General features: G+C 43.2%; 1 protein-coding gene across 6 annotated transcripts in view; it reads right to left on the bottom strand.

Moving 5' to 3' along the window:
* The window catches only part of KALRN (kalirin RhoGEF kinase), a 746,508-nt gene that overhangs the window by 450,359 nt on the left and 277,508 nt on the right, over nucleotides 1-18,641 (bottom strand). For all 6 annotated transcript variants that reach the window (XM_043525781.1, XM_043525782.1, XM_043525784.1 and 3 more), the window contains exon 4: nucleotides 2,242-2,434. In XM_043525781.1, the coding sequence (XP_043381716.1) occupies nucleotides 2,242-2,434 (193 nt within the window). The remainder of the gene's footprint in view (nucleotides 1-2,241; nucleotides 2,435-18,641) is intronic.

Below are 18,641 nucleotides of genomic sequence, written 5' to 3'. Positions count from 1 at the left end.
AAGAGTTCTGCAGGCAAATTTGTTATTCAGATTTGTTCCCCTTGAGAATTGTTTGAGAGGAATACATTTAACTTCAGCAGGTATGGATGGGCTAAGACAAGGTAACAGTCTATCTGCTCTCCTTTCTCTTTCTTTTAAAATGCAACCAATAAAAATCATTGCCCACTTATTCAGCCTTTCCAGGAGGAAAAGAAAATAATCTTCAAAAACACCTCTGAATTAATGATAATGAGGCTTCTGAGGCCATCCCTCACAGTGACAGGAAGTTCCTGGAGTCTGAATTAATCAATCAAGTGTCTGTCTTGCTCTTTTTTGCTTCACAACAGCTGATGGCTTATTTTACCTTTAAGGGAAAATGAAGTCTGTAAAGCAGAACTGGCTCCAGCAGAGTTTCCTATGACTCCAAATCCAAATAATCAGCCCTCACAAAGGGACACATTCTGCCTTGCGATGCATGCATTACTTTCATAAACCTCAAAGGCAGAATTTGGCCTTAAAATTGATAGTAGTAGTTATCAGATCCTCTGCTCAGATCAACCATTTACCTCCACTGATTTTTGGTCAGCTATGCCAATTTACCTCAGCTGAGATCTACCCCATTGTGATTTACCTTGGCTGTGTAAAATCAGCAGTGGCAGTTCTGTCCTTAGGGCACACAGGCACTACCCCACACCCACACCAAAAACAAAAGTGGGGGGAAAAAGAAATAAAATCGAAGTAGAATAAATGTATCTTCACACCTGCTCTATACAACATTATAGAGCTTTAATAGCGCAACTCTTCTGAATGAGGGATCTATGTGAAGAGGTAGCTGCTCCAGTGCCCAAGACTACGTAACATTTTCCAGTAGCGGGTTCCAAAGTAGCAGCAGCAATTCAGTCAGGGCATCCACATATCAGTGAACAGCATGGCAGTCAGAGTAAAGGCCTGAGGGGCACTTTCAAAACAAAAGTGCCCTTAATTTAAGACAGACAGCAGATGCCGTAAGAGAACACACAGGAGTGCCCCTACTATCTGGAGCCAGGACTGACTATTAGAATAGCTCAGCAGTCTGTTTGTATTCAGCTTAAGCATAGTCTGAATTTTAAGCACATGCTCGAGTCCCACTAACATCAACAGATCTTAAAAACGTCGTTAAACGGGAGCAATAGTTAGCTGAAAAGGCAATTCAACATTCAGTGTTATAGACTATGGGCCAAATTCTGCTCTGAGTTACGCTTCTGTAAATTCACAGAATCTCACTGAAATCAGTGGATTTACATTGGAGTAAATCAACCAAGTATGGACCCTTATCTTAGAAATGGGGCAGAAAAGAAAAGCTAATAGTGTATGCCAATTGATACATGAATCTTTTGCATACCAGAATTTTGCTTCAATTTGAGTAAGAAGCTCAAGTTTCTGGAAAGACCAAAAAGCCTGAACTGAATGTAGCTGGTTTACCTTCACCAAGAGGAAAGCTAGTAAAATGCTCTTTAATTATGTAGCATACCTTTTATTGTTTTACACTCAAAAAATCAGGTAAGAGCCTGTTATAGTTAGCACAGCATGCAAAAGATTCAGTTGTAAATTTCAATTAACCTAACATAATGAAAATATATAGATAAACTTCAAGTCTAAGGCCCAGATTGTTAAAAGTATTTAGGCATTGCTAAGCTCAGCACTGCAATGCCTAACTGATTTAGGAGACAAAAATCTCATTTCCAAATATGAGTAAGGCACTTAGGAGCCTAAATCCCTTGTGAAAATATTTTATGTCCTAAATCAGTTAGGCATTGCAGAATTGAGCACAGCAATACCTAACTACCTTTAAGAATCTGGACCTAAATGCCTTTTAACAGGACCATTAGCGAAATTCTCTAGAAGAGGACTAGCTAAAAGACGTGTCTACAGCATTTTGTGTCTTTAGGTTTCTTTGTATTTTAGAACATACCATAACCACAAAAACCACAAAAACATGCAAACAAAAATCCACTAACCAACCATCCATTAGTTAAAAGGAAAGAATGAAAGCAAAACTACCACACAAAAAAAATCAACATAAACATACTAGTGAAATTCAGTCCTGTGGAGAGGGCCAACACAGGGCCAAAGTACAACTTAAATTCTGAAAATGGGGCTAAAGTGGAACTTCAGTGGCATATGGTCCTTGTGTTGGCCCTCTGCACAGAGTTGATCTTTACCCTAAGAAAATTCCTTGAGGGGCAAAATGCAACCCAGAAAACTTCTGAGTTGGGCTCTCACCTCAAAGATGAATTTGGAACTGCCAAAATTAGTTTTCTGCTTCTGCCAGAAGTTGTCAGGTTTGATAATCAAGGCAACGTGGATCTCAGCAGGGAATGCTTCCTGAAGGGTCTTCAGAAGAGGCTTGATCAAGTCCCACTTCGATCCCCGCATATCAATAATAACAGTGAATCCTCGTTTACAGACATCTTCACTGTAGCGATAAAAGCATGGCAGGATTATTAATATAGTCTACAGACACGAGATATGACTCATTAAGCCTCAGCTTCTTTTATTATCATTCAACATTTTAATGCAAAGCATGGAACAAGATACTTGGAAATACAAAGCAGAGGATAAGATACCATATAGCCATTATACTATATTAACAGTTTTATTATGATCTAATTCTAATTTATATCAGTAGTTAACGTACACATAAATAGAATATATAGTGTTGATTTTGTCTTCAGCATCTTTATTGGATTCTATAAAGCAAGGCCAAGGTTTTCAGAAGTGATGAGTGATTTTGCATGCCTCCATTTATGGAGTCCCAACTTGAGAGCCCTTAAAGGGTCCTGACTTTCAGATGGTGCTGAGCAACTGCCCTCAGAAAATCAGTCTCCTGTATGGTTTCTCAGTTTGGGCACCCAAAATGGAAGCCCCCACAATTTATAGTCACTACTGAAATTCACATTCCAAATGTCTCTTGGTCCTGTTTAGACAATATCCACACCACTTCTGGTCCTTGTGCCTCCCTAGTCATTTTGGAAGAGCTGTAAAACTAGAGCAGGCAATGTGAACTGATGATGAGAGATACACAGAGTTCAAAAGCAGCATGACGTTAGCTTGCAAATTTTCTTTTCCTTGTTATTCAGGAGGATAGATGAGAAAGAGTGCAGGGACATTATCTGCTTCCTGGCAAAGAAGAGATTAACCTCAGCTCTGCTGTTCCCTCCACCTTGTGTAGCTACTCAGGGAGAGAAACACAAAGTATTTGTGGCCCACATGTGGCATTCTGTGTTTTAAAAAAGGAAGTTTCTGTCTCTCCTGGCTGTGAGTATAACAGTCCAGATGTGACTCTTATTTAAACTTGTGAAGCATTGTCTTTCTGAGTCTGCAGAGAGCCTAAACAAAACTTCCGAAATGTGAACTCTCCCACCCCTCAGCAATCTCACTGGCATGTTAACTTCGAAAAGCTAATTTATGACACTTGAATATGTAAAATTGACATTTTTCCTTGCTGCTCATTTTTGTTTATGGAATGGGGGACAGGATGGGAGTAAAGCTCATGAGACGATGGGAGTTGCTACAGTGAAGGAATGCAGAAAGAAGAAAGGAGGACAGAGACAAACAGGGAAGTGGAAAAGAAACAGAAAGGAGATGGGGATGGAAGAGAAATAAAGGGCAGAAATTTTGGTGGTCTTAAAGTTGAATATATTTCTATTACTGAATGATGATGAATGCCACAACGAGGTACTGAACAAGTAATAAATAACTGTAACAAAAAGCTCAGTTACTACATAAAGGCCATATTCCACCTTTGATCTTTGTGTGAACCTACTGACATAAGCAGGAAAAATGCTGAAGACTCAATGGAGTATAGAAGTCCTAAATACATACTCCAACCCACAGACCATACATTAAAATGGAATTTAGCCCTATCCAGAGAATGAGTTTGACACTCCAGATTAGGTAGAGAACAGTTGTTTTATTTCAGAGTAACAGCCGTGTTAGTCTGTATTCGCAAAAAGAAAAGGAGTACTTGTGGCACCTTAGAGACTAACCAATTTATTTGAGCATAAGCTTTCGTGAGCTACAGCTCACTTCATCATTTTATTTAGCATTTGTGCATGTCTTGTTACAATGTAGAATTGGAAAGGATCTCAGTGTCATCACATCTAATGCTCAGACCCCCCACAAACGCTCCCACTGAACACTAAAGGCCTGATTCTCATTTATACTAGGGCCCTTCTCACCACTCTGACAGCGTAAAGGGGCCTTAAAGAGCAGTTCATAGGGATCTTAGCGTGAATGAGAATGAGGACCTATGTATCGCAGTGAAATGCTGATACAAAGATCATGTTCAGATTTTGTGCTGGAACAGAAACAGGAGCATTCTTTATAGAACTGACACTGAATTTGAACTAAAATGTGTTCATTAACTAAGACAAATAAAACCCATGTAATTAAGTTTCTAGCTTTTCTTGTTGTTGTTGTTCCAGTTATGGTTTATACAGGCATTAGGATGCTATTCAGGATAAAATGCGAGAAATGAGAAGTATTGAGAAGATAAAGTACTTCGTTTACTTTAAGCCAGCCATATAGTAGGAAGAATAAAAGTCGTTGGTGACCTCAACCAGGTATAAAAGGATCTGTCCACAAGAGAGATGTATTAATACAGTTCACCACAATACTTGTTAAACAGATATTAAACCTACAGTTAGCATGGGAAATAGGGAAGAAAAAGAGAAATAACTGAGTCCACAATACACAGTTCCCAAAGATGAACAGAGACACAATCTTATGCCAGCAAGGGTTTAGTGTATTCAAAGCCAAGCAGCACGTCAAATGCCTGAACACTTCTGATGCATCCAGTACACACTGCATAAAACAGTCAGTTCAAAAGAAAAACCAAAGGGAGCAGGTACCTCCAAATATCTCCAGGAGTACAGAACTTTCTATTCTTCTTTTATCTACTGCTGGGAGGTCAAAAGTTTGAATTCTTCCATAACTTATGCCAAAATGGCTGTCATTGGTACTACTGCCTCTTATCCTTTGGTACCAGAGCTGAGAAACAGAGTTGAATTAAACTGGATTTGAACTGAAGTAGGATGTGGTGGAGTCCGTCTTTCCCCCCACTCCCCCCCACCCCCCCCAAAAAAAAAAAGCTTTGTGGGGTTTTCAACAGCTTCTGCCAGGCCACTTTCCCATCACTGACTTTCCAGGAGCAGCTTTTCCTTCAAGCAATTGATAAAGAGGTTCAGGAAATGGCTTGTCTGTACTGGTACACTGAGTGCCCCTAGAACAGATGTAGTAACAACTAGATTTAACACATCTTTTCTTGAAAAACTAACTAGTATAATAACATTGAGGCAAACAGCCAATCTCTATCACATGACAAACCTCTATACGTCCTGCTGACCTGCCAGCTTACAAAACTGACCTATAACTAGTGAAGATATAACAAATTAATGTAATACCAACTGATGAACAACAAAAGAACTGCCTACCTAAGCAAAATAGTAATGCCCCGAGGGACTGTCATCTTGTGTTTATGAGCCCGGACTAAAACCTTAAATCTAAACTCCCATGAACTTTGGAGAAGTTCAGACCCTGATCCAAACTTTGAAGCTCAGGCTGTTAGATATCTCAGTGATAGATACACTTAGATACCATAATAGGACGTTTAGCGATAAGACAGAGAAAAAAGATAGATAACTATGGGCTGCATCCTAAGCCAATTAGAGTCTCTTCACTGACTTCAGCGGCCTTTGGGGTCAGACCCAAAGAAAACACAGATAGACAGAAAGGGAGTTTTCAAAGGTACAAGGGCAGTTATACATCCAATTCTCATTAATACATAGGTACCTCACTGCCATTTGTGCATTTGAAAATCTCCCACGACGACAGATAGACAGATCGATAGATAGAACAGTAGGCATGTTGGTAAGAGAAGAAATGCACTTTATGGGCTAAAAAGAAAAGGAGTACTTGTGGCACCTTAGAGACTAACAAAAGCTGTAGCTCACGAAAGCTTATGCTCAAATAAATTTGTGAGTCTCTAAGGTGCCACAAGTACTCCTTTTCTTTTTGCGGATACAGACTAACACGGCTGCTACTCTGAAACCTGACTTTATGGGGTATCAGTCTCTCTGTCTCCATTTGCTGGACAAGAGGCCTTTTCGATTTCTGCCGTGTCATGACTGAATTAGTCCAAAGCTCCAACAAAAAGACTGCTTAAGTGTTCAAGTGGGAAATCTGGGGGTTGTTTTTTGAGAGAGATATTTTTGGGCCAGAATATTTCATCTTAACAAGTAGCAGCATCTCCATATGAGTGTTAAATTGGAGTTTCCCAGTTACAAAGAAGTGGATTGACAGCGCCTGAGAGAGACATGTATTGACTCAAGGCAATAACATTGAGAAGACAAACAAGTCCTTTGCATTTATAGGCTGATGTACTGAGGATGGCGTTTCTCATTTTGAACAAAGGAAAACATAGTTTCAAGAATCTTGCTCGCAGTTTCTGAGAGTTGGCTATCCTTACAATTATTACTTTAATTAGATTAATAGCATTCACCTAATAATGCTTCTGCCCCTGTGTCTCATCACTGAGTTTGAACTTTCTCCCACAGTGATAATTCCACACCATCCTTCTGTGACTTTATGGACAAATTTAGTACCAGATTTCTAAACCTAGTTGTCAGAAGCTATTAGTTAACAGTATTTAAGCTGCCTCCAGCCAAACAAACAGTCTTCTGTTAATTACTTCTACTTTTAGATGACAGAGTGTGTTGTTAAGAGTGGCACATACACTCATAGCATGAGCAGACATACAGGTACTAATCAGAGGGATGATGCCTCTGGACAGGGAGGAGGAGAGGAGAGAATTAGGTATTTCGATTATAAATTGTTCACAGGAAGGACTGTATCTTACTCTGTGTTTGTACAGTGCCTAGCATCATGGGGCCCTGACCTCAGCTGCTGCCTCCCAGCCCCACTAATAATACTATTACACAGCTGCCTGTAAGTTAATACTGAAAATGACTCTTCATTCAACTATACATGCACAACGAAAGAATTTTTTTTAAAATGAATTAAAAACATTCTCAAAAACAAAATTAGGCAGCAAATTTGGGGAAGTATGACAGGCTTAGACAGCACCTCAGTGAAGTCTGTGCATGTGGAGATTTCACATATACTTTGATTTTAAAGATATAAGTCAAAAATGCAATTTTGGGTATCTAAAGGTAAGCTACTAAATCCATATTTAGACACCAAAGGAAACCTGCCCTGATTTTCAGATACACTGAACATCCACAACTTCTACTACTTCCACCGAAGACAAGGGGAACAGTAAGTACTCACTCACAAATCAGGTCACTTTTCTTTAGGTGCCTAAATGTGGATTGAGGATGCTAACTTTAGGCCACAAAGGTTTGGATATTTAGCCATACTTATTACATTCTGTGAGAGAATGAAAAGAGTAGAATTGCATCCTCTGATGCACCTGGCACTGGCCACTGACAGATGACAGGATACTGGGCTAGATGGACCTTTGGTCTGACCCAGTATGGCTGTTCATATGTTCTCAATTTATCCACTGACCAGGAAAAGCATGGGCAGCAGCAATCAAAGTTTCCTTCACGATGTCCCAACGTGTCTTATCCCTGATCTGGCCAGCTACCTGGAGGACATTTAGTCCATATGCGCATTCAGTCCTTGTGCCCACTTTAGGCTGGCAAATAATGTAAATTGTGGGGAATGATTTTTCTGTTCTCCCTGCCGGCCCTGGCTCCACGCAGCTCCTGGAAGCAGCTGGCATGTCCGGCTCCTAGGCACAGGGGTAGCCATGGGAGGGTCTCTGCATGCTGCCCCCGCCCTGAGTAACTAGCTACTAGGAACTAGATTCAAATCACCAGTTTATGTCACATGGGACACAAAACAGCCATCAAACTGATAAGCCACTACTGACCTGGGCTAGATTTGCACCAGTGAATTGAAAGCACCCAATAGCCTGTGTGTTAGCAACCACTTGAACCATCTGGTCTCTATAACTTCTTTCAAACAAATATTGAGACCATTGTGATGGGTTCCCCCCGGGGTGTCACTTGGAACTCGGATATCACTAAGCCAGCCTGTCCCACCAGCCTGGGTTCCCCTTACTCTGTGCTGCTGTGACAGGCTCTCAAGCCCCCTTCTAGCACACACACAGGTAAAGACACACCCAGCTGCAGCTATAGTCACACAGATGCTGAGATCAGCTCTGCATAGGAGTGCTCAGCTAAGGAATTGCCCAGCATCGAGATGCACAACCCAAAATTGTATCATCTTGTGCTGCACAGAGAACTATACAGCGTAAGCTCATAAAATTAGCCCTCTTCCTTAACGTGGAGACAGATATGCAACAGCTTTCTGCCCCAGGTATGAGTTCCACACTTGTTTTATAGAGAAAACAAAACAAATTTATTAACTATGAAAGAGAGATTAAGTGATAACAAACAGATCAAAGCAATTACTTTAGTAAATAAACGAAAACCGCAAACTGAGTTTAACATGCTAGATAGGTAGGATATAAATTAGCAAATTCTCACCCTCAGTGATAAACAGGCTTGCAGATTCTTAAGGCACAAGTTACCTTGGCTTTTCCAGGTTTTCATACACAGCCTGAAAATCCTTTTAGCCCGGGACTATCACTTCCCACAGTTCAATCCTCATTCCGCAGGTGTTTCCAGGTGTGTTGTAGGGAAAGTGAGGTCCCCCCATGATCATAGGCACTGAGTTTCTAATCTGACAGGGGGTGCTCTGCCCAGGCCCTGACTCCATTACACCCCTCCCACCAAGACCCCACCCTGCTTCCTCCCACCCCACTTCACCCCTGCCCTGCCTCTTCCCCACTTCTTCCCATCCCCGCCCAGTTCCACCCCCTCCCCCGAGTACACTGCACCCTTGGTCCTCCCCGCCCCCAGCGCCTCCTGATCCTGCAAAACAGCTGATCCGTGGCAAGCGGTAGGCATTGGGAGGGAGCAGGAGGCACTGATTGGCAGGGCCCGCCCCCGGGCAGGAGGCATTGGGGGGAGGGAGAGGTTCTGGTAGGGGGGCTGCCAGTGGGTGCTCAGCACCCACCATTTTTTCTTGTGGGTGCTCCAGCCCCGGAGCACCCATGGAGTCGGCGCCTATGCGCATGATGTCATTTTCCCCCTTTCATATCTTCTCCCCATTTGCTGGAAAGCTCTTTTGCTGTGACCTGGATCAAACAGTTCCCATTGTGTAGTGCTATCTCTGAAAGGTTTGCATCATACACGGTTCCTGGGGTAATCCTTGTGCTTGTGTGCATTTCCTCAATAAGCCATTAACATTGTTTGGCCTTTTTTACTGTCTGTACCTGAAAGGCTGCTTGTGGCTGTTTTCAACCTTACGACATATTTCAGTGACACATACATTCCAACGAGATATTAATGTCCAGCAGATCAAGACTTTTAGAATGACACTTCACAAGGCATACTTTGTATAAGACATATCCTAATTACATAACAGTGGTGAATATTGGGGTATCAAGGTGTCACAACCATGTCTTAGTTTAAAAAATATAAACGTCTTTAAGAAAATAATGTTTTGGGCCTGATCAAGGAAAAGTTAAACTGAAACCCAGAGGCAAATATGATCATTTGTTAAAATAAATCTCACAATACTGTTTGCTGAGGCACTTTTACAGCACTGTTTCTCAAATATCCATTTTAATTTGGGCACATTATACATTTATTTTCTCTGGCAGGAACTGGCTTACTTGGTATCAAACAAGTTTCAACATTCTATGCATTTTGATTAACTTTTCAGATACCTGTCAATAATTACATGTTTTTTTCTCCATTATGGGTTGGCCAAAGCTTCTGACATTTCAAAGTTTTAATATTGATTAGCTGAAATAACAGAAGGTTTCCATTCCCATCTCGCATTCCTGAATTAATGAAAAAAAGCACTGTTTGACGTGCTTTCTGTCTGACACATTTTCTTATGCACAAAAAGTAAAAGACGAAGCTGATACTTATCAAATCTTTCAAAAAATAATCTGCTATGTTTAAAGCTAGTCCTATCTTAAGGAGACACTGTCAGTATAAAAATTATATCTGTTTTCTATACCAGTGTTACTAATAACACCTAATATCTTTACAAGAAAGTTTTAAAATCTACTCATCTGTTCACTTTATCTGTGGCTTATTTACTTTTGTCCAGCATTGTTGTTGTGGTAGCATCATTACGCAAGAATTAAACTTGCCTGAAGGTCTTTTTGAGCAAAATGTACTGTGACAGGGTCGGGCCAGATGGCTATAGGAGAGTAATAGAAGGCAGATATATTAGCCCCAGGTTAAGTAGGTCCCTTTTCCCTGGGTAAGGTAACAGGGAAGGTTCCAGAACAATCAGGAACCTTCTGGAGACAATTAAGACAGGCTGATTAGAACACCTGCAGCCAATCAAGAAGCGGCTAGAATCAATTAAGGCAGGCTAATCAGGGCACCTAGGTTTAAAAAGGAGCTCACTTCAGTTTGTGGTGCGCATGTAAGGAGCTGGGAGTAAGAGGTGCTAGGGGCTGAGAGTGAGAATGCATACTGTTGGAGGACTGAGGAGTACAAGCATTATCAGACACCAGGAGGAAGGTCTTATGGTGAGAATAAAGAAGGGGCTGGGAGGAGGCCATGGGGAAATAGCCCAGGGAGTTTTAGCTGTCGCACAGCTGTTCCAAGAGGCACTCTAGACAGCTGCATTCCACAGGGCCCTGGGCTGGAACCCGGAGTAGAGGATGGGCCCGGGTTCCCCCCAAACCTCCCAACTCCTGGTTAGACACAGGAGGAGTTGACCTGGACTGTGGGTTCATGAAAACGGCCAAACTGAGGGCTGCCGTGAAGCTCCAAGGTGAGCAAATCCACTAATAAGCAAAAGACCCACCAAGGTAGAGGAGGAACTTTGTCACAGTATCTAATTCACCCATCTGACCATTCACCACCCCAGTTAGCAGGCAGGATGTTCAACTGCAGTACAGTTCCTCTGAGGCGACTCCTAGATTCCACAGGCTTAACTAATGGCTACTGCCACTTTGGAGCCCGTGTGTGGGGTGCAAAGGACAGTATATCCACTAAGTCATGGGTCCTATATATAGGTGCTGAAACTAGGAGTGCTGGGGGTGTTGCTGCACCCCCTTGCTTGGAGCGGTTTCCATCTAGGGTTGCCAACCCTCCCTGATTGGCCAGGAGTCTACTGGAATTGGCCTTGATCTCCCAGTGGCTACTGAAAGCAATCTGGGAGATTTCAATAGGCTGCTAAAAGTCTGGCAGGTGGTGCAGCAGGGCTAAGGCAGGCTCCCTGCCTGCCCTGGCTCCACGCAGCTCCTGGAAGCAGCTGGCATGTCCAGCTCCTAGGCACAGGGGTAGCCATGGGAGGGTCTCTGCATGCTGCCCCCGCCCTGAGTCCTGACTCTGCAGCTCCCATTGGCCATGTTCCTGGCCAATGGGAGCTGTGGGGGCGGTGCCTGCAGGCAGGAACAGTATGCAGAGTTGCCTGGCTGCCCCAAGCCTAGAAGCCAGACATGCCAGCCACTTCCAGGAGCCACCTGAGGTAAGCGGCACCTGGCCAGAGCCTGCAGCCCGAACCCCCTCCTACACCCCAAACCCCTGATCCCCAGCCCAAACCCAGAGTCCACACCCCCAGCCAGAGCCCTCATCCCCTCCCTGCACCCCAACTCCCTGCTCCAACTAAGCACCCCCTCCTGCACCCCAACACCCTGCTCCGAGCTCCCTCCCGCACCACAAACTCCTCAGCCCTGGCCCCACCCCAGAGGCCGCACCCCCAGCCAGAGCCCGCACCCCCTCCTGCACCCCAATCCCCTGCCCCAGCCCTGAGCCCCCTCCCATACCCAAACTCCCTCCCAGAGCCCACACCCTGAACCCCCTCCCACACTCTGAACCCCTCGCCCCCCACAGCCCAGAATCTGCACCCCCAACACTTGGTTTCAGAATAGAAACCAAAGCCAGTTCCACATTGCCTGGGATCAGACATAAAGCAGTAATGCAGAGGATTTCCAGTGACATGCTGTAAAAAGAGCTGCAGCCTGAGGGGTCCAGTCAGAGCTAAACTTCCAGTCTCTGGTTACCAGGGCCAACAGAGCTGCTGTATTTAGGGGGACATGAAGTGTGACTGGGGATGGCACAAGACTGCAGATGTGTGACTGCACAATACCTGCATTCAACCAGAGATCATGGACAAACATCAATAGAGGAGAATACAAAGATATAAAAAAACAACTTTGGAAGCAGAAGCTTGATAGTGGAGTGCATATCCCTGCTGTTTCAAAGCAAGGCACCAAGTAAGTCACTTAGTTGTACTTTTCTTTCCTTTTCAATTAATGGGCCTGAAGTAAATGGAGTTTTAGTAAAGTCTGCTGTAAGTCAGAACAGAATGAGGCCCAGTGCTCTAATCAATCATGCTTATAAGAAAATCATCCCCCAACATAGACTCTGATCCTGCAAAATACTGAGAGCTTCCTGAAAGGGGCAAAGTGCTCTCAGATCCTACTGAAGTCAACAGAATTTGAGAGGACTCAGCATAAATCATATTCTGCTGTTGCTTACCCCAGCGTAAATCCAGACTGGACACCATTACTCCAATTTACATCATTGTAATGGAGAGCAGAATCGGGCCCACTTCTACAAAGTCACTCAGCACTTTATTATATTGGACCCAAAAACAGTATTTGAGAAGCTTAATACCTTTATTCAAATGACAGATATAAAACACAGCTGCGTCCAAGAATACATGATCACAGCTGTTAACCCACAACCAGAGGGTGAGTGTTATAATTTTTCAGGTTCTTGTTAAAACTACCCTGACAGATGACGTCTTGATATAACCCCATTGCCCTATTCTGATGATGTTATCTTAGATTTACTATATTCACATCAATGTCTGGCAGGTTCTCTGGAAACAGCTGCTGGGATAAATATGAAATTAAACGGGGTGGTTTGTTTTATTTCTCCAAGGCTATGTTTGAGAGATTTGTTACTACAACAGAAACATATTGAAGCAGAAACTCTCTCTGTACCATGGACTGTCCTAGATTTTGGGTTATTTGGCAGAAATAAATAAACAAACAAACAGCTGAATGAAAAACCACACATTATTGCTACTGGTTGTAAAAAATAACTGTTAGAGCTGTGTTGTGACATATACACACTTCATGGGAATAGTCTGGAGGAGCATGAGCTACCTGGGAGTATTTCTAGGAATGCAACTCAGCTGGAACTCTAGGTTAGAAATATATATTACTGTACTTGGTGTAGCAAAGATAATAATTAAGACCAGAATAATTTCCAGCCTTTGTGTGTGAGTTCTGAATGTGCAGCATTTTTCTGTGGCTAATGCAGAGACCGAGAAGCAGTTGCAACAAGAATTAGTCTAAATCCAACAATGCCAGGTTCTCACCAAAGGAAAAGAACGCCTACCTGGGCAGTGATTAATCTCCTGGATATCAGATTCTAGCATATTAGACCAAAATATCAGTGACTGCAGGTAGAGTGAGTATGTACTGGTGTTGAGCACCTGGAACTCTCCAGGTACCCTGAGTGAATAAGAATTATCCCCAAGGGTGGAAATCCACTAGCTTGCAAATGTGCACAGATTGCTAAAATACATTATGGGAGACCGAATGGGAAGAGCTTAGGCATCACAAATAGGCATAGGAGAGTGTTTTACTTTTGTGTGTGTGTGTGTGTGTGTATTTTCAAGAAATGATTAATGGGGGATTAAGCATTTGGCAGGGACATATGGTTAAGCCTTAAAAGTGTCCACAGACTTTGTGACAAATTGAGCTCTGATGTAAGCATATACAACCCCTCGGGGTCTTCTGGACTTGGGCCTGCTTAACCAGGGCTGAATAAGGGCACAGAGTGTGGAACAGGCAATACTACTGCCAAAAGGTGTTCAAAATGCTCTCTCAAAGTAGTGTACACATTTCCCCCTTGATAAGTGCTCTTATAACTGCCATTACCTTCACTAAGAGTCATGCACCCATGCTGAGGGGAAAATAATTCTACTAAAGCTGTGCCTGTGGAGGAGCTGGGAGAGTGCTTCCCAATGCAGGTAGACAGACACGCACCAGCTCTGTTCGAGAGAGTGAGCTAAAAACACCAGCGTGACTGCAGCAGCATGAGCAGTGGCTCAGGGTAGCCACCCAAGTACATACCCAGGGGCTCAGGCAGGTTTGCATTCAAGCAGCTACGTCAAGCTTCCATCCATGCTGCTGTGGCCACTGCAATTTTTAGTGCACTAGCTGAGGCAGAGATAGCTTGAGTTTGTTCCTCTGCATGGGGAAGTACACTCCCAGCTGCTGTTTAGACATATCTTAAGGGTCTTGAGTAGGGCTGCTCATAAATTTTCCAATGGAATGTTTTTTCCAGTTTGCGAAAAGCAAAATATTTTGCAAAAAAAATTGATTTTGATGAAAGTTTGTTTTAAAAGAACAATTGAAAAATACTGCATTTTGATAAGGTCAAAACAAACATTCTGTTTCAACTTTTTTGGAATGGAACATTTTGATTTTCCATTTAGATATCACTTTTCATTTCATTTTGTATAATATAAAATGGAACAAAAAGTCAAAATTTGAACAAAATGTTTTGATTGACCCAAAAAGTGATTTATTTTTTTCTTCAGAACTTTGTTTCATGGGAAATTTTGAATTTTTTTGGTTTTGATCTGTTTTGGAACAGGAAAAAATTGACGACATGGATTCTCCCATGAAATGAAAAACCTGGTTCCTAGCCCTGAGTATTTCAGTATTCAGGTTGCTTTCCCATGTTAGCTTCTGAATAGAAATTATATAGCCATTGTATTAGGCTGCCCACAAGACTTTGGCAAAAGTCCACACATTCATTTAACTTAAGGTTGCCTGCTGGATTCAAAGTGCAGCCCAAAAAGGAGAAAAGTTGAGCACTACACCGAAGACACATTCCCCACTCCCAACACAGACTTTTATTAACACGGTATGTGTGAATTTGGAGCTCTTATTGGATAATGATTTTAAAGCCAAATCCTCCATTTTCTCCGCTTCCACCAGTATGATTGACCAAGTTTAACTAACATTTCTCATTCTTCTGAGCCCCTCCTCAATGCAAACAAAGTAAGTCTTTGCAGCCACGCTGATTTACCCAAAATAGCTTGCTTATCAGATGTACGTTTCCTGCCCATACCAGACTACAGAGGAGATCCTTGAGAGGTCTGTCTATAGTGTTACATCCAGAAGGACTTCCTCTTCAGCTTCAAAATCAATCTATTTGCTAAAACATACTTTTTAGATTGAATCTAACACCTTTTTTTTTAAGGGCAAAGGTACACACACAACCACCAGGAAAGCACTGAGAAGGCAAACAATCGGGTTTATTTATTGTATCTTCCTAACCCCAAGAGACATCTGATGCTCATGTACATTTCACAGTGCAATTCAAAATATTCCTCTCACAACATGGTGATACTTTTCTCCAGCTAAAAAAATTTTCTTAAAAGGCAAGGATGTGTAACTCACCTAGTGGGAGGAGTTAAGACCTGCTGATAAAGCAGGTACAATTGATGTGAGGTATTGCTTATTTGTACAGTAGCATGAGTGTGTAACACATCAGAATTACTGAGGCTCACTGTGTATACACAAGCTCACCAGTCAGGATTGTAAAGGGAGTAGGAACTCCAGAAGGCAATCTGAGACCATCAGCCAACCTGGAGGGGGATGTTCGACTTCTGAAACGCTGAGTGTTTGTAAGGGCCAGTAAAAGAACTAACAACCCAAACAGCTGTGAACATGTCATTGTTCAGCTACCAAGTTTCTCTCAATTGAGGTAATACCTTGCCACCACTTTTCCAACCTCCACAATCATGTGAAACTCCTTGTCAGAGGATGTTGGGAAGGCCAAGACTATAAAAGCGTTCAAAAAAAGAACTAGATAAATCCATGGCGGATAGGTGCATCAGTGGCTATGAGCCAGGATGGTGTCCCTAGCCTCTGTTTGCCAGAAGCTGGGAATGGGCAACAGGGGATGGATCACTTGCTGATTACCTGTTCTGTTCACTCCCTCTGAGCACCTAGCATTGGCCACTGTCAGAAGACAGGATCCTGGGCTAGATGGACCTTTGGTCTGACCCAGTATGGCTGTTCTTATGTTATGTGTTCCACATATTCCACCCAATGGCTCCAACCTCATCTTCTACAGTTTGTCCTGGTCCTCAGCTGTCAGATGCCTCTGTCCTCCCTCCCATGTCTTAGTGCATTTGGCAACAGAGGCCTGATCCCACACCACTGAAGTCAATAGTTTTTTTCTATTGACTTCAGTGGGAACAGCAGTGCACCTTAGCTGGCTACAAACACCATCGAACAGCTCCTCCCTGCATCTGATCACTACCAACTCCCTTTTCTCTCCATGGCACCACTCTCTCTGATATCATCATCATGCTCTGAGGCAGTGGACATAGAATCATAGAAGAACAGGTTTGGAAGACCCCTCAGGAGGTCATCTAGTCCAAACCCCTGCTCAAAGCAGGACCAACCGCAACTAAAACATCCCAGCCAGGGCTTTGACAGATCATCTAGGAGCCAGGAATTCCTGAGTTCTAACTTTGACTCTGACACCAAGTCATTTTGTGACTGTGGACAAGTCATGCTTTCTGCGATTCAGTTTTCCAAATGCATAACAGAGATCACAGTACTCCCTTACCTCACAAGTGTGCTGTGACAGTTGCTCTGGAAGTGTAATGGTGCTGTATAGAGTAAGCAGAATCTGAATGAATGCTTCCCTGACAGCTAGCTGGGAGGGGAAGAGACTTTGGGTATGTTTATGTAAATACTGTTTGCTCCTGCTCACATATTCAGCAGACATACCAGTGTCAAAGTGATCAACTTTGGCTGGTGTTGGGTACAGATGACCTTGGTATTGAATGCAGAGGTAATGAAATATGGCTACCAATGTTGTATTTATTGTAGGAATACAAGAAAGCAGGACTGTGCTTAACCTGTCCCAAATGAAGGGGGCCACCCTCAGCTGAAAGAGCCTCTTTAAGCCAGGGTCTCGAACATCAGAGCCCTGTGAAAGTAAGACGGGTGGGGACAGATCTCCCCAGCCAGGAGCTGCACACCCTCAAAGGTCCTCCCTAGAATGGTTTAACCTGTTCCTCCCCACAGTTCAAAGAATAGAGCTAAATAGGCTTCATTAGGAACCTCTTTGTTATGTTAAATACCCAGTCAGAGGTGAAAGCAGTTGTAGTAGGACTGTCTTTGCAGGCTGGGCAGAAACAGCTAAAAATCACTGAGAGCTGAAATCACTTGAGAGGAGGCAGTGTTTCTGCCCAGCCTGCAAAGAGCTGAAAATTACTAAGAGACTGATGTGCAGAGATCACAGCAGAAGGCGACTGACAGTCAGCTGGAGCACGAATGGCTGGTGTGGCAGAGAGGCATGACGAGCGACCAGCAGGGTGGCTGGTGGAGAGGCACAGCGAGAGCGGTGAGCAGGTGGAAGCAGCGAGCAGGCAGCTAGCAGGAGCGGCTGGTGAGTGGCCAGCAGGGTGGCTGGCAGAGAGGGGTGGCGAGTGAGTGCCTGAGCAGCGGAGTGAGTAAGGTACCTCTTTACCCCACCGTGAGGTGGAGAAGGGGGAAGTGAACTCTGCAGATGCACCTCTGAACTCTAGGTCTGCACTGCCCAAGGACAGCAACTGTGAGTGGGTTGCAGAAAAGGGTCAGGCATGTAAAAGGGAATTTTGGGTTGCTGGACTTTAGAACCTGAGGGGAAAAGGACACTGCCCAACCCACTTGGGGGTGGGTCTTATACTCATGGTTTATGTTTATGAACCCTGTCTGCAGTGTTTTCCCAAATTAATGCCCAGTTACTTCCCTCCTTTTATTAAACGTTTCTTTTCAACACTCAGACTGTGCTTGCAAGTGGGGAAGTATTGCCCCTCAAAGGCACCCAAGGGTGGTGTGTAAGTTTCCCAGGTTATTGGGTGGGGGCTTGAGCCAGTTCTGTGTTGTATCAATGGAATGGAACCCCTAGCTATTGAATCTGGCCCTGGGTTGCTGCTGGCTCCACCTGGCAGAAAGGTTACAATAGTACTAAATATTATTTGTTTCTAAATCAAGTGCTGTGCAGTTTACAGGTATATGCCAAACATTACTCTCCCTGAACTTCCCTTTTGCCCAAGCTCAGTCATTCTCTCTGAAACATAGTCCCTGCAGTGCTCCCATCTATACCCTAGGATAGCATTGTATCACATTTAAGAAACTGCCTCCTTCACTATCTCCCATGCAAAAATTGAGCCTTCAAGTTAGGGCATCAGAGCTGCCTGGAACTGAGATTTCTAAGACTACAGTTTCTTTCCTGCCTTTGGAACTTACTCCCTGAATTGTTCATTAGAGCTGAAGTCTGGGGAGTTTCTGTTTACAGTACAAGGCTTTTTTCCTCTCTAGTGTTTGGGTAGAACATATATTTTGTCTGTTTGTTTTGTCTTTTATGTAGGTTATTTGGATGTCTAAGACTGGGGGACTTTCTATAAAGGACAGGACTGTTTAGAAGTTTGTTTTCAGCACTGGATGGTTGCAAACATTATCATACCACTTTTTTTTTTAAATGGACATCAAAAAACAATGATATATTGTCTTCAGCAGAAAGCAAAAA

Source organism: Chelonia mydas, chromosome 11, assembly GCF_015237465.2.
Source record: "Chelonia mydas isolate rCheMyd1 chromosome 11, rCheMyd1.pri.v2, whole genome shotgun sequence".
Lineage (NCBI taxonomy): Eukaryota > Metazoa > Chordata > Testudines > Cheloniidae > Chelonia > Chelonia mydas.
This window is presented reverse-complemented; position numbering and strand designations above follow the sequence as displayed.